The following is a 16,736-nucleotide window of genomic DNA, read 5'->3' as shown; positions in this document are numbered from 1 at the left end:
ATGGATACTTATCTTACATCTGCAGAAATAACCCCAGAACACCACTTAAAATTCATCCTAACTGTATAATCTTAACCTGCCGACAAAGGCTCGACTTCTTTGATTCGAACCTATCAGAGAAACTCCGCCAGCTGTCAGATTCTGCCACAGTGACTCCAGTCCACAAACCTAACAGTATATACAATCCCTCAACTCCTTAGATCCAACTTCCTCAATGCCTGACTGACTCCAAACTTACAACACCCTTCCTTGTAACCATGACCAACTACATCCTCACCCACGGTTACTTCTCCTTCTAAGGCATCACCTTCAAACAAATCCATGGTACAGCAATGGGCACCCACATGACACCATCCTATACCAACCTATTCATGTCATCTCGAGGAATCCTCCCTAACCACCCAGAACCCCAAACCTTTCACCTGGTTCTGATTCACTGATGAAATCTTCGTGATTTGGACTGAGGGTGACACCCTATCACACACCTCCAGAGCCTCAACATTTCCCCCATTTGCTTCATGTGGTGTGCCTCAATCGAACAAGCCACCTTCATCAATGTAGACAGACACCCCATGGATGGCTACATTAGTAGCTCCATCCATATCAAATCTCCCAGCCACAAGCAGTACCATCACTCTGACAGCTGCCCACCTGTTCCACACCAAGAAGACCCTTCCATACTGCCTAGCCACTGTATTCGCTGCACCTGTGGTGATGAACAGTCACCCTCTAAATATACCAAGCGTCTCACTGAGGTCTTCACCACGGACCACAGTTACTTCACTCCCCCCCCCCCCCCCCCAAACCTTGTACCAAAGCAAATCTCCCATGCCTTGTCTTTCCAGTCACTTATCAACTCCCCCACACTCACCTCGGACCACAAAGGAGCACTCCCCTTACGACTAGAGCATCTGAATCACATTCTCCACCAGGGTCTTGACCACCTCCCGCTATGTCCTGATGTAAGGAATTTCCTATCCACTATCCTTCCCACCCCCCTGAAAGTGGTATTCTGCAATATTCTTGTCCATCCTTACTCCACCCCTGCTCCCAAACCCTTACCTCAAGGCTCAAATTCCTGCAATAGAAATAAAAACAGTATCTACCTCATACACCACCACCACCACCACCACCACCACCACCACCACCACTAACCCATTCACATGTATCCTATCAAAGGCAGGGCTGCCTGTGAAAGCAGTCATGTGAGCTTAACCACTAACAAGCTCTCTGTCCACATGAATGACCACCACCAAACTGTGGTGAAGAGACATTTGCTGAACATCCTGCCCAACACAATGTGCTTTACTCCAATGATTGTTTCAGTGCCTGTGCCATCTGGGTCCTCCCTATCAAACCCACCTTTTCTGAAATGCGCAGGTGGAAACTGTGCCTGCATTACATACCACATTCCCGTAATCTTCGTGCTCAACCTTTTCTTGTCCATGTCCTTCACCCACCCACCTACCTCCTTCCCTGCTCCCACCCCAACACTGCCTTATATTCCACCAATGCATCCACTAGCCTCTCTTTCCCTTCTCTACTTCTCAATGCCCCTCCCCTCTCCCCAAACCTCCCAACTGCACCTAGCGATCCTATCCTGTTTTCACTACATTCGTGTAAGGTCCCACAAGTAGCACTACACCTTCCCCCACCATTACCCAGCTATCCCACCCCCTCACTGCCCCAGCCTTCTTACCCTTCTTCTACAGAAGGTTTCTTGACCAAAAGCTCAAATATTTGAAAACAAAGTAATTAGACCTCATCAGCCACTTCTCCAATACATGAGAATACTTGGACTCAAGAAGGTAAATTCTGCTTTAATCTAATATCTGTATTGGTTAAAAGTAATTTTGCCAATGTGTAAATAGCTGATTGAAGTCTGTGTAATGCTACACAAATGCTTTGTTTGAAGTATTAAATGAAAATAATAGGTGAATCTTCTTTCTCATCCACTAATATAGGAGAGAATCCTAGATTGAAAGAGACACTCTGATTGGCCAGATGGATGTTTATAAACAACAACCTTTTGTGGATGACTTGTCTCTTTAGGATTTTGCTGGTGCCTTTTAACCTGCTATCTGTTTTACTTATAAGGAAGTTTGTTGTCATTTCCCTTCAAATCATTGCATGTAGATACTCCTGACTGAATTCAGTGATTGGCCATTGATAGCTTAGTCGAATAGCGTATTTATGCCTTATTTTTCTTTATGACATAAAATAAATGTTGTTATCTGCTATGTCTCTGATTCAAAGCAGATGAAATTAAGTTGTCATAAAAAACAAATCGCAGTATTTATTTCTGCTGTTATGCTGAACGGACTTGTATATGCTGAACGGACTTGTATCCCAGTTTGAAATGCAGATGATTAATGTACAGCAATATATATATATATATATATATATATATATATATATATATATATATATATATATATATATATATATATATATATATATATATGCATTACATACCACATTCCCGTAATCTTCGTGCTCAACCTTTTCTTGTCCATGTGTATATATATATATATATATATATATACACACTCTCCTGGAAATGGAAAAAAGAACACATTGACACCGGTGTGTCAGACCCACCATACTTGCTCCAGACACTGCGAGAGGGCTGTACAAGCAATGATCACACGCACGGCACAGCGGACACACCAGGAACCGCGGTGTTAGCCGTCGAATGGCGCTAGCTGCGCAGCATTTGTGCACCGCCGCCGTCAGTGTCAGCCAGTTTGCCGTGGCATACGGAGCTCCATCGCACTCTTTAACACTGGTAGCATGCCGCGACAGCGTGGACGTGAACCGTATGTGCAGTTGACGGACTTTGAGCGAGGGCATATAGTGGGCATGCGGGAGGCCGGGTGGACGTACCGCCGAATTGCTCAACACTTGGGGCGTGAGGTCTCCACAGTACATCGATGTTGTCGCCAGTGGTTGGCGGAAGGTGCACGTGCCCGTCGACCTGGGACCGGACCGCAGCGACGCACGGATGCACGCCAAGACGGTAGGATCCTACGCAGTGCCGTAGGGGACCGCACCGCCACTTCCCAGCAAATTAGGGACACTGTTGCTCCTGGGGTATCGGCGAGGACCATTCGCAACCGTCTCCATGAAGCTGGGCTACGGTCCCGCACACCATTAGGCCGTCTTCCGCTCACGCCCCAACATCATGCAGCCCGCCTCCAGTGGTGTCGCGACAGGCATGAATGGAGGGACGAATGGAGACGTGTCGTCTTCAGCGATGAGAGTCGCTTCTGACTTGGTGCCAATGATGGTTGTATGCGTGTTTGGCGCCGTGCAGGTGAGCGCCACAATCACGACTGCATACGACCGAGGCACACAGGGCCAACACCCGGCATCATGGTGTGGGGAGCGATTGCCTACACTGGCCGTACACCTCCGGTGATCGTCGAGGGGACGCTGAATAGTGCACGGTACATCCAAACCGTCATCGAACCCATCGTTCTACCATTCCTAGACCGGCAAGGGAACTTGCTGTTCCAACAGGACAATGCACGTCCGCATGTATCCCGTGCCACCCAACGTGCTCTAGAAGGTGTAAGTCAACTACCCTGGCCAGCAAGATCTCCGGATCTGTCCCCCATTGAGCATGTTTGGGACTGGATGAAGAGTCTCACGCGGTCTGCACGTCCAGCACGAACGCTGGTCCAACTGAGGCGCCAGGTGGAAATGGCATGGCAAGCCGTTCCACAGGACTACATTCAGCATCTCTACGATCGTTTCCATGGGAGAATAGCAGCCTGCATTGCTGCAAAAGGTGGATATACACTGTACTAGTGCCGACATTGTGCATGCTCTGTTGCCTGTGTCTATGTGCCGTTGGTTCTGTCAGTGTGATCATGTGATGTATCTGACCCCAGGAATGTGTCAATAAAGTTTCCCCTTCCTGGGACAATGAATTCACGGTGTTCTTATTTCAATTTCCAGGAGTTATATATGTGTGTGTGTGTGTGTGTGTGTGTGTGTGTGTGTGTGTGTGTGTGTGTGTGGAATTGTGCACTTGGAGCTTTCTTTCGAGTTACATTATTAGGCACTGTACATTACATTATTATACACAGCATTTATTTTGTGTATAGCAGAAGATTAAGTAAATGCTTTTCAGAATGTTGCTACTTGGTAATATAACTGTTGGTTTATATTTTCTAATTGTTATATGCTATTGTACATTTCAGATGCAACTGCAGCAATTTTGCTGCACACAGAGACAATTGATGCTCTGCTTAGCAGGAAGAAATTAACCAAAGAAGTACTGTTTAAATACTTGCATGATAGACAGCAAAGTGTTTCTTTGAGTGAGTCTAAGGATAAGCTTAGAAAACGCATTTTGCAACTCTTGGGTATAAGTAAAAAAAGAACTACAGTGAGGTTTGAAACTGATAATTATAACTGTGAGAACAGATCTGATGATTCTGGAGCTGGTTCTGATATCTCAGGCTCGGAAGACTGTGATGGAAGAGGTGGAGACAGTCATCACTATGGTTTGGAGCTTCACAATTCAAATCCACTGTCAGACTCTACAGGTGTCCCAAATATTGTGCAGGATAGAGGTACATCCCAGGACCCCACAGTAACTACTGATGCAGTGTGCCATTTGAGTGGAGATAATAGAATAGCTGTTCAGGCAAACTTTCCTATCACCGAATTCAGTCAGCAGTTTGTGACCTGGTTCTATAAACTTCTGAATGCTGGTGGTGTTGGGGAAGAACACTTTTGGGCAGATGCAGCAGCAGAAATGTTGTTATTGCCAGGAGAGCAGGTAATGTTCTAAAATATATGCGAATATGATATCTGCATGCATCAATGTATGTAACTCATACCGCAGAAGTGTAAATGCTTTTTTTTGTTTGTAAAATGTGCATTGCTCTGAATCTTCTAATTGATTTATTCCACACCAATGCAAGTTAGCTATCTTTTGATTTATCCATTTAGATAGTTCATTTAAGTTGCAGAATCTGTAACAGGGAAGGGCGCAAGTGACAGTGGTACAAGAGGTGACCTCCATGTCTCTTGCAAAATATACATGTAATTTAGAAATATAAATACTGTAGCTACCAGAGTAGGTATGTTTTGTATTTACTGCATAGATTGTGCTCAAGGCAGTGAGAACCTAAGATATTTTGTCTGCAGTATTAGCATTCATTCTGTTAAGTGTGCCTTACATTACATTACTGTTAATGTGTACTGAAATTTCACCTGAGAGGATGTTCAAATGATGTTGATATCCAAGCTGTAATGGAATAGAAGGCAGTGCTCGGGTGGGAGCAGGGAAGGGGGTAGGTGGGTGAAGGACATGGACAAGCGAAGGTTGAGGACGAGGATTATGGGAATGTGGTATGTAATGCAGGCACAGTTTCCACACTTGTTTTCAGCAAATGATGTTCCATAGGAACAATCTATTTTTGCTAATCTGCTCTGCACATAAGCCACAATAAAATGTAGCTGAACATTGTGTAGGAATACTTAAGTGAAAAATTAGAACTAAAATAAAAAAATTTGAAGTGCCAGTTAGACTTGTTAGGTGTTAGTTCACAACAAGATATCAGGTTTCGGCTAAATATGATGGGAATGCAATGAAAACATGTTTTCTCTAATCCATAAAACTAGATATAATACAGGAATTCACCTTTGAAGCCAGAATTCTTGATATTTAATTTTAAATTTCAATTTTAGCTCTTCACTGGTGAACAATTCCATCAAGTCTTTCTGTGGTGATGATGAATCTGGTGTCTGTTGGTTTGAGATAGGTAGTATCCAATCTGGAATGATCACACTAAGGACATCATGAAATCTATTTTTAAAGTTAGTTTTAAGTGCTTCCAAATGTTGGCAATATATCACAATGCCAACTTTAATTATATCACAGAGGTAACATTTTGAAAGTGATAAAATTATCTTTGACCTAAATTTTGTTTGTACAAGACAAATTCTGGCATGAATATAGAAATAAGTTACTTTTACTTTCATCTGCTCAAATACTTTCCTTTAAGCTGTAGATTCATTTCGTTAAATTTGTTTTACAGTAATATTAAAATTTAGTATATAAATCAGTTAAATAAACTGTACCATTTTGAAACTTAAATGAATTTGTTCTTAAGGAGTCATCTTTGTTTTGAAAAACTGTCATAATACGGTTTTAGAGATCATAAAATGTTTTTAGCCAGGTACTCTTTGATACCGAACAAACTTGTATGTGCAAAAGTAAACAATTGTAACCTTCGTCATTTTCATCACAAAAATTTTGAAACAGTCTATTATTGAGAGCGTTGCATCTGACTTGTTAATTGTTCTAATTACATACTGCAGTGAACAGTAAAGGTCCACTAACCTTTCTTGCAACCAAATGTTATTGGTGAGTTATACTAGGTATGGCAACTACTTCAGGAACTGCCTTTTTGAAATATTAAATTGGTCCATGCACTCACCCATCCATTCCTGGAGTATCAGGTTCGAAACTTTTTGCAAATAATGGTTCTTGTGAAGCTTTCTCATGTTTTATGAAATGAGGATGTAGAAGCAGTAGACGCATTACTTGGTCAAGTAGTTTTAAAGAAAACACTTTAGTAACCAAAAATTCAAATGGCTTCATTTGAGAAAACACAGTGGCAAATCATTGTCATTGGTAATTTCTTGTTTAAAGGTACCTCAGTAAAAACCATATTTCTAATACTGGACGTGATACTGTCACATCTTTTCTTCGAATCTGACATGGGTTGTCTTGTAAAATGGAAAAATGATTTTAAAAAATCATCTGTCATTGCAGGAACAAATGACTCTAATGAAATAAATTAATTTTTAAAATTTATGTTAGTTATTTTACGAAAATTTACAATAATTTCTTGCAAATAATTATGGGAAACGCTTGTTTGTCAAAAACACATTATGATAATCTTGGCTTTAACATAATACAAGGATTATAATGGTAGAATTTTTTTTATCTAATCATAACTGTATTCAGATTATGCAACATTTTGTGATTCCCTTAAGCTTAAGGCTAATTATCTGTTGTTAATAATTGTCCAATACACACAGAATGCAAGCACCGCACACTGTACTCTGAAATGTTACTCAGAAACAGTTGATGAATGTCCCTCATTGACATACGCAACAAAAATTTCACCAGATTGCATATTATTAGACTTCAATGCCATCTGCTATCTCTCTCCCCAAACTCCATTTGTAATTCATGTTTACTCTATTTTAAATAGAAATACTTTCCTGGTGATTTTAGAGTACCTCAAAATCGGTAACCACAAAAGAGAATTCTACCAAGAATTGTTGCATGAACCATCTGATAGGTTTTTTACAATTCCAAACAGGTTATGGTTTAAGAAAAAAGAAAATAATTTCTACCAAGTTTGGGGCTGGTTGCTGTTTCAGTTATAATCTTTACAATTATTGAACAGACAGTGGATGACGATCATTTCTTATTGCAGTCAGGGCTATTGGCTATGTACCCAGTACTTTCACTTCTTGAAATAAGTGCAAAAGGAGTAAGATATGTCCTCATTGGAACTAATGTCTACTGTATAGCAGCTGACACTTTCAGAATGGGTGCCAGTCAGCAACTGGAATGCTGTGTCATGTGGTGGGTCTTTTTGATCACCACCAACTGCTACAAGCCGTGGCACATTCCGTGCATGTGGATAGCGCACTCTGTGTTTGATGTAGCCTTCAAGAGTGAACTCTTCATTGTTAACATAAATTATTGCTTTAAGGGAGCCTGGTTAGCATCTTTTATATGTAGTTCAAGTACAGTTGTCAGCACGGCAAAATACTATTTGCTTATCCAACATGAATAGTAGGTTCGATGGTAGATTTTAATTTCTCTAAACTTACACCATGTAGATTTTTCTGTAGGACAGTGGATCTGTGAAAATACTCAGTTAATACTCAAATATGATACATTTAGTTAAATTGTGCAGATTTAAATATTAAAGGTAGTACTACACTTTGTTACTTTGATCTGTAAATTGAATAATACACATTTAATAATGGTAAATATGCACATAATTATATCTGGCATATAGTTGTTGCAAATCCTCTGCACAGAGTAATTTCACATATACACAATACACTCATCACCTAGCTAGTATAATGTCCCTTTTGTGTTTCCTTGTGCATGTACAGCACTGTCCGGTAGAAATTCACCTGCAAATGTTCCAACACATAAAAAAAATGAGCAGCATGGAAATAATTTGGCACTAACAATTAAATTCTTCAGATATTTGTGTGGTTTTTATTTTTATCCCCCTTACTCCCATAGCAATTGCAAGAAAAGAAAACATGACTGGAACTCATAAGCATTTCATTAACCTGTCAAAATGTGTAGATCCATTATTGCACTTGTGTGTCAAGTCTTGTCATGTCCACAGAAAAACTGAATATGGGTTGCCAGATGGGGATTTAAAACCACCACCCTCCTAAGTGCAAGTAGTCAGAGCTACATCCGTCACTGAATTTTCCATAATAAAGCATGAAATGCATTCTTCAGTATGGTCAAGCTTTATACAGAACATTAAATGTAGTAGCTGAGTAGTAGTATAGCCATAATCATAGAAAATACTTAAGTGATAAATTCGAAAATAATACTCAGCCTTTATGCACACTGTAATGAGTATAAACAAAGAAAAGGAAAACAGTAACGTGAACTCACATGTTCTAATCACCTGTGAATGAAGTTTAGCCATGTCTCCTTCTAGGGTGTCTGAGTTTTGTGTTATGAACACACTTGTCATACGAATATTTAGTAGACATAGCATAGTATGTATGCCAAAATGGATGAACTAGGTTTGCAACGCTGAACATCAAATCTTCTTCATCCAGTGAGAAGACTTGCATGAATTCTTGAGCTCTCTCCCTTTCTTATTCCACTACTGTTTTGCAACACTCACAGATATGCAAGTAATAGCTAATATAATGTACCAATACATCTACTCTTAATAAAGACTGATCTTCCTTAAACGATATTTAGAACTATAATTTGAAAGATACATTAGGTAGTTTTAATATTAATGAAACTTTTCAGCACATTCTTGTGATTATTGGCCAAGGGTGGTGGCAGTTTATCCCAAACATCCCCACAATTTGCCATGGACCAGGAAAATCTGATCCCACTGGGACCCATTCCTGTGTAGGGCTCCACTACAATCTTCACCTGGGGTCACACTATAAAGAGTGTTTTGTTGATAGATTCATGTTTTGTTAACAAGGAGCAGAACATGTATTGCTTCATTGCCGTAGGATTGTTCCTAGCCATTGAACTGTTCTTAACGCCTCCAGTCCTTGCACACACTTCTCAGTGACTCCAGTCCTTGCGCACACACACACTTCTCAGTGAGAAGTGGTCAATGTACTGCAGTCATATGATTACTTCCAAAATGGGATACATCGATCAAACAAAGGAGCACCTGAAAGTGAGCTTCCCAGCTGGTTGCTCAGAAAGGCAAACTGAATGGTGCACTGCTTATTGGGTGGTTGAAAATAGTGACACCATCCAGGGATGAGTCCATCATATTACCAGTAGTCAGCCACACTGCTAATGCATCTGTGCCAAAGTCTTCTGGAAACCTATGAGGCCAGCCTATTGCTTAATGGAATTCTTCATTCATGGCTGTGTTGAGTTTTGTGTGCAGGCCATCTAGTGAGAATATCTCAACCATTCAGGTGACTAAAGAAAAATGTAGTTGTATAGTATACCAGAGCAAAAAGAGATGCTGGCAAAAGTTTCTGAGCCTTATCAACAATTTCACAAAACCAGTGGATATATAGGAAGCCACAAGGAGAAGTTTGAAGAGAAAAATAGGAGATTCTTGTTTAATGTAGTAATGAAGAATGGTTGCTTTCTGAGCAGCAAGAGAGAAATAGTGCAACCTGTGGCTGAGCATTTTATTCAAACCACCACCACCAGCAGGATCTGGCTTTCCCTCACCAGTGAATGACTGTTGACAAAGGTAGTTGTGAGGTTTATTATTTTTCATTTTCTGTGTTAGAGTTGGATTTGACATGGTCTGCTGCAGATAACACAGGTCCATGGCTTGACGAAATTTTTTTTTTTTTACTGTCACTGTTATTACTAAGGAAGTCTTCATAAATTCTTTTTAACTTAATTTGGCAGACGGGACAGTTGCCTAATTCATGGAAGGAAGCTATTTTAATTCCCATCCTTAAATCAGGGAGACACAAGATGTGCTTAAGCAGCTATCATAGTGTTGCCATCACCATCTGCAAGGGAAAGATTGAGAAGTGGATGGTCAACCACAGTTACTGTGTCATTTTGTGTTGTTTCAAGAGGTACCACTTCATCTTTGATAACCTTATTCTGTTAGAGGCTTCCATAAAACAGGATTTCGTAAGCACGCAACATCTATTAGGCATCTCTTTCAGATTTGGAAAGGTCTGATAATAGTTAAAAGCATATTGTTCATAAACACCTCCACACATGGAGCTTCTAGAGACATCCATGTGTTTTTTATTTATGTATTATTCTTTTCATTTATTTATTTATTTTTGTCTTTTCTCTCCCCATGTTATGTTAGATATTGACTCGTACATCCAGTTAGATAATTTTTACCCCACTTGACATCAAAAAGGAGAAGAGAAACTTAATGGGCTGAGAGAATTTGAGATGCTATTTCAGTGATTACAGTGTTGAGTCAGATTTACATAGAACTTGGCAGTCTAGGCTCACTTATCAGTTTGACATTTCACCCACCCCTGACCTGGATGCATGCACAGACTCAGGTGGGAAGAGTGTGTTAAAGCCATTGTATCCTCTTCTGGAACAAGCTGGCCCACAACTGTTGTAACTGGTCCTTGATGTCCTTTTACTGCCACTGAGATGAAGTTGACATCCGAGCTGGACCCACACATTTCCTATTGGTTAGTGATCAGATGATTTTGTTGCCACCAGAGTACCTCAACATAACATAGAAAGTTCATAAAGACATGTGCCATTAGTGGATGTGCGTTGTGCTGTTGAAAACTGGCACCACAATACTGAACAAGTGGTGTAGAATGTTACAGAATTACTTTTTCTCGAGTTACAGGTGCAGATGTGAATGAGTTAAGATTTGCTTGATGCACAATAGATATTCACCCTTGTGCTGCTAAGACATGGTTGACTGGGACCTTGAGGGCAAATATGTCTTCCCTCTCATTCTCGTGTGTCCTTCTGTTTGAAACAGAAAGATCTAAGTTTAGTATCTAACAGACAATTTAACATTAAAAACACAATCGGCACTACAGATTCACTTTCACTAAAATAACTTTTGCACCATTTTGCACCACTTGCCCATATTGTTTATATTTACCAAAGATCCTGTCATCACGATATCTAAATAGACTCCACAACGAGGCTCCTTCCAAACTCTCTCAGGTGCTGATAGCACAGCCTCACATGAGTGCACAGCTTCTCTGTGTCCTTCACAATGATCACTCAACATTTGAGGCCATCTATGCTGCTCTTTATATATTCTACCAATCCTGGTAAAAACACCAATTCACTCTTGTGGCCACTGTCACACAGAGAGTGGCAAATCCAGTAATTTATATACACGCCAATGGTGTGTACATGTTCGAAGTTCAAAGTTGCCTTAACATCCGACCATGCCTTCTGGGTGCTTCACTTTTTTTTGTCAAGCAGTGTACAAGACACTGGTGCCACACAAGGTTGCTTTTTAAGGGTGATAATAGCTACTTATAATATTACATTCACAGTATAAATCTCTATCCAGTGCTCTTAATTGATGGACAATTTTTCAATTTTTAGTTCATTTTCTGGGATTGTTCTCTGCCATTGATCTGTTCACAACCTCTCTGACACTTGCACACACTACTCAGTGCAAAGTGGTTGATGAATTGCAGTCCAGTGACCATTTCCCAAATGGGATTCATCTACCAGATGATGTGTTGTCAGTCTTGTAGCAAATAGTTGTCAGTGGCAGATGACTGTTCGAAAGCTGAACAAATATTTACTAAAACTGGAATTAAATTTTAAAAGGAAAAATCCGAGTCTGGTGTTTGAACTGTTAGTATTGCACTTTCAATCTTCCTGAATTAAAATTTAACATTCAAAGCCACACATTTTATCAGAAGTTTACTTAGCTGGCACCCATGCTCCTCCAAAGCATATATCCCTGCAAACCATATTGTTGGCCACCTGTTCAGAGTTGTTTTTCAGTAATTGTTGATGAGCACTGTGGTCTTTTGGTATCCAGTCAAAGAACCATATTTTAGAACTGAGTATGGTAAATACAAGGTGCTATCCACAAATTCCCATAATACCCCAATAAATAAAATTATGCTTTAACTGGATGCTATTCACCACCATTATCTTCAAAGTAGTCCCTTTGGGAGTGCATACCACTGTTCTCAATGGTTTCTCCATGAACTGTAAGCTCCCTGGAATGCTTATATCAGGCAGTTTAATACCACTTTCTGCTTGAAATAAAAAATTAACTCAGTGCCACTACTGCTGAAAAACAGCAATCCCCCCACCACCACCATTACCCTTGGAACCACCCTTTGAAACTCATGGATGATCAGTGCAATGTGTGACATCATATTGTTATGATGGAGGAACCAGTTGACCATGCATCACTTTCCCAGACATTGTCTTCTTACATCCTCCCCCAGAACATCACGGTAGAACACTTCATTGATGGATTGATGAGGAGGGATGAACTCCTTATAAACAGTTCCTACCATGTTGTAGAAACAGGCGGCCATGGATTTCACATTATTCTTCACATGCCGGACTTTCCTTGAGGGTGGGGGAGAGTAGAATGGGTTTTTCCATTGTGACAGCTGCTTGGTTTTGGGTTCATACCCATAACCCTAGATTTCATCACCAACAATAACCATTGAAAGATAGTCTGCTTCACTTTCTTGAAGTTCTCTGCAGACTTGCATGTGATTCTGTTCATGCCCGTCCCTGAGAATTTACGACACAAACTTTGCGGCAATCCATCACATCACCAGTTTGCTGGACAATATCCTCAGACACTTCTTGTAAGACAGCTCCTCTATATTGTGTATGTCCTGGATGGTCTGACTACAATGTACCAGCACCATATTCCAAACAGCTCCAACATTTTTAGGAGTTATGCTAGGTGATGGCCATGAATGGGGGTCATCTTCAAATGATGTTCTGTAATCTTGAAAATGTTGGACCTGGTCATAATTTTGACTGTGACCTACTGTGTCTACTCCAAATGCTTGCTTCAACATATATGTTTCTGCAGTTTATGCACAGGCATCACTCCCAGACACCTGTCATCATCAGTTTCACAAGACACACAACACATGACAATGAGAAATGCCCATAAAATCTAAATACGACCACCTGGCACAAAAACCACTTGAGACACTGACTCACAAAGGGCATATGAAGTACCACTTCTGGCATTTTGTCTTGCTAGCTGGACTTACACATACATTCCGTGAATGTTTTACACTAAAGTTGAAGTAAATCATCATCTTGGATTCGCAACAGGACCAGAATTGTTTTAAATTTTATTTATTGTAGATAAGAAAGTACTTCATATGTGAGTGTCAATTTGTACATGATTGTGCACAAAATGTTTAGACAGTCAAAACAGGGAAAATCCCTTGGGTATTTAGTAATCTTCCCTGGCTGAGTCTTCAGGATCTGGCAACCAGTTGCAATTAGCTGACACCACAAAGATGCGAAAGATCACTTTTTGGTCATCTGTTTGTAAAGTTAGTGGTTTGTTTGTCGTGTACTGTTTTTAAATAGCTACAGCAATAACTGTTGTATACTCCATGAAGTCTTACACATTTTTGCATGTAAACAGGGTGCTTTATTTGGAATACATGAATTTACGAAAGTAATGAACAATTGTGTAAATTGTTTCAGGTCAGCCAAGGTAGTGCAGCCTGTGGTGTTTCCCAGTTGCTTGACTGGGTTAGAAACCAGTTGGGTCTTGCTTTTAATCCTAATGTGACAAGTGAAGGTGTCCGTGGTAGGTTTGATCCACACGGACTTATAACAATTGTTGCATGTGGAACGCTACACACTCCAGATCGGTGTGTTGGCATCTTTACTCAGGTATATCTTTCTCGGTGCACTGTACTGTTGTAATCATAAGTTTATTTGTCTAAAAATAAAAAACTTGGTGATTCCCCTCTCCCCCTCCCACTCTCCATTCATTTAAGTTATGAAGATACAATTCTGGGAAGTTAACAAGCAGAACTGCATCTTTTCAAACTTGATCATTCTAAACCTCAAAACTGTAGATATGCTTTCCAAACTGTGTCTTTAGCATTATTATGATATATAAAGTGTCTTTGTGCTGTATGTAATATATTGTATCAGTCATCAGAACCACATTATACTTCTGTTATCTGTTTTCTACTGATGAGGTCTGCTAACAAGGAAACACTGAACAGTATTGGGACTGCTTTTGTTGTACAAGTAGCTTAGAGAAAACACTGTTTTAAGAAAGAGCTTTTTTTTGTAGACAATTATGTTTTCTTCCCCCAGAAGTCTCCCAGCAGTATTCTCTAGAAATACGAAAAAATGTGAGCAGTATCACAACTAAATAGAAACATTTTACTTAGTGTGTCATGGTTTGGATTCCAGGAAGATTACTTTTCTGAGAATTCTATTTCTGTATATGTACTCATAAAATATTACATACCTTTTTACAACAAATTATCACCAGATATTACATGCCTTTTTACAACAAATTATCACCAGATGGTATTTTTAATTATTTATCCAAGGCATATGATTGTGTGATCTTGCTCTAGAAAAGCTTAAGTTTTCCAAAATTTGTAGTTTTACGAACAAATGGTGAATCATTTTCACTATATAACTGCAAAACATAGTACTAAGTGATTCAAACATTGTTGGAAAGAAAGAAAATAACTGGGAAGAATCGTGGAATCCTAAAGTGTTAAATTTTAGGACTGCTACTATTACTTAAGTGTGTAAATGACCTCCCACATAATATGTATCAAGCAGAGTTTTGCATTTGATACAAGTGTTGAAATTAAGCTTGTTTAGAGAGAAAGCAACTGAAGAAATTGTCAATGTTTTTCAAAGGATTATTAAGTTAAGCAATTCTCTGAAAATGGACTCTCATGTGTGCATGTGGGGTAGTATAATCAGTCCTGTACTACAAATGGAATAACACTAACAATTAATATTGCACACCAGTAAGAGTCAGTAAATAAGATCGAATATCGTCTGGTTGGATTCCATTAGGAATTGTTGTGCCCAGTGATTGTGAAATGGTTATAATCAGGGACAAACACAGAAATGCTCAGGAATCCATCTGCATGTTATTGCATATCTTGATAGATATCAGTTACATCATAGCCATTGTCATTGGGTTTTGTAATGAGCCATATAGACCCAGAAAGCATGTATAAGCACATACTACTAAAGTAGCGTTCAACTGTGCATAGCTCAGTTCATTAACTATTAAACACACTGATGGTGGCTATACTGTAGCTGAAATCTAGCTAGATCTGCAACAAAATTCAGATTGATATGCAACTGATCGCTGTGCTGTGTTCATCCGTGATTATAAGCTACGATGTTCCAAATTTGAGTATGCATATTGATGACAATTAAAACTGAAATGAACATATTACTGAGTTGTTCAAACCTTTAAGTTCAATAAGCTTTCTGCAGTGTTTTCACTGCAGAGCTGGCAGCCATATCTCATGCTCTTGAGCACATCCACACAGGCCCTGGTGAGTCATTTCTTCTGTGTACTGACTCCTTGACCAGCCTACAAGCTATCAACCAGTGCTACCTTCACCGTCCTTTGGTAGCATCCATTCAGGAGTCCATCTAAGGCCTGGAACGGTCCCGTCATTCATTGTTGTTTGTGTGGACCCCAGGACACGTCGGAATCCCAGGCAACAAATTGGCCAGCAGGCTGGCCAAATAGGCTACACAGAAACCACTTCTGGAGATGGGCATCTCTGGAACTGACTTGCATTCTTTCTTACACCGCAGGGTTTTTCGGTTTTGGGATACGGAATGGCATAACAGTACACACAACAAACTGCGTGTCATTAAGGAAACTACGAATGTGTGGAAATCTTCCATTTGGTCCTTTCGCAGGATATCAGTTGTCCTCTGCTGGCTCCGCATTGGCCATATGTGGCTAATGCATGGTTACCTCCTCCATTGCGAGGACCTACCTTGATGTCGCGATGGCTCAAAAATGGTGGTTGTCCACCTCTTGCTGGACTGTCCACTTTTAGCAGCTCTGCATCAAATTTCTAACTTTTCCAGCACCCTACATTCGATGTTGGGCAACAATGCCTCAACAGCAGCTTTTGTTTTACGTTTTATTTGTGAGAGTGGGTTTTATTTTTTGATCTAAGTTTTAGCGCATGTCCTTTGTCCCTTTGTGTTCTCCACCCTAGTGCTTTTAGGGTGGAGCTTTTAATATGTTGCGGAGTGACTGGCTTCTCCTTTTTATTCTCATGGTCAGCCAGCTCTCTGGTTGTGATCCCTTCTACGTGTTTCTTGTGTTTCTCTGTGGTTTTCTTGTCCGATTTTTGTCCATTTTTGTGTTTGTTGCCCTTCTGTCATTCTTGTGATTTTCTCCTTTCTACCAGGTGTTTTCTTTCTTTTTTTCCCTCTCTCAATTATTTTACTCCCACCCTTGTGGAATTGTTTTAATCGGAACAAGGGACCGATGACCTATCTGTTTGGT

At 40.0% G+C, this 16,736-nt stretch overlaps 1 protein-coding gene across 4 annotated transcripts in view; it reads left to right on the top strand.

Moving 5' to 3' along the window:
* LOC126272065 (uncharacterized) overlaps positions 1 to 16,736 on the top strand; it is a 72,408-nt gene that overhangs the window by 34,626 nt on the left and 21,046 nt on the right. For all 4 annotated transcript variants that reach the window (XM_049974635.1, XM_049974625.1, XM_049974616.1 and 1 more), the window contains exons 3-4: positions 4,209 to 4,792; positions 13,913 to 14,104. In XM_049974635.1, the coding sequence (XP_049830592.1) occupies positions 4,209 to 4,792; positions 13,913 to 14,104 (776 nt within the window). The remainder of the gene's footprint in view (positions 1 to 4,208; positions 4,793 to 13,912; positions 14,105 to 16,736) is intronic.

This window comes from Schistocerca gregaria, chromosome 1 (genome assembly GCF_023897955.1).
Source record: "Schistocerca gregaria isolate iqSchGreg1 chromosome 1, iqSchGreg1.2, whole genome shotgun sequence".
Taxonomy (NCBI): Eukaryota; Metazoa; Arthropoda; class Insecta; order Orthoptera; family Acrididae; genus Schistocerca; species Schistocerca gregaria.
Note: the sequence above shows the minus strand (reverse complement) of the source record. Positions and strands in the feature narration are given on the sequence as shown.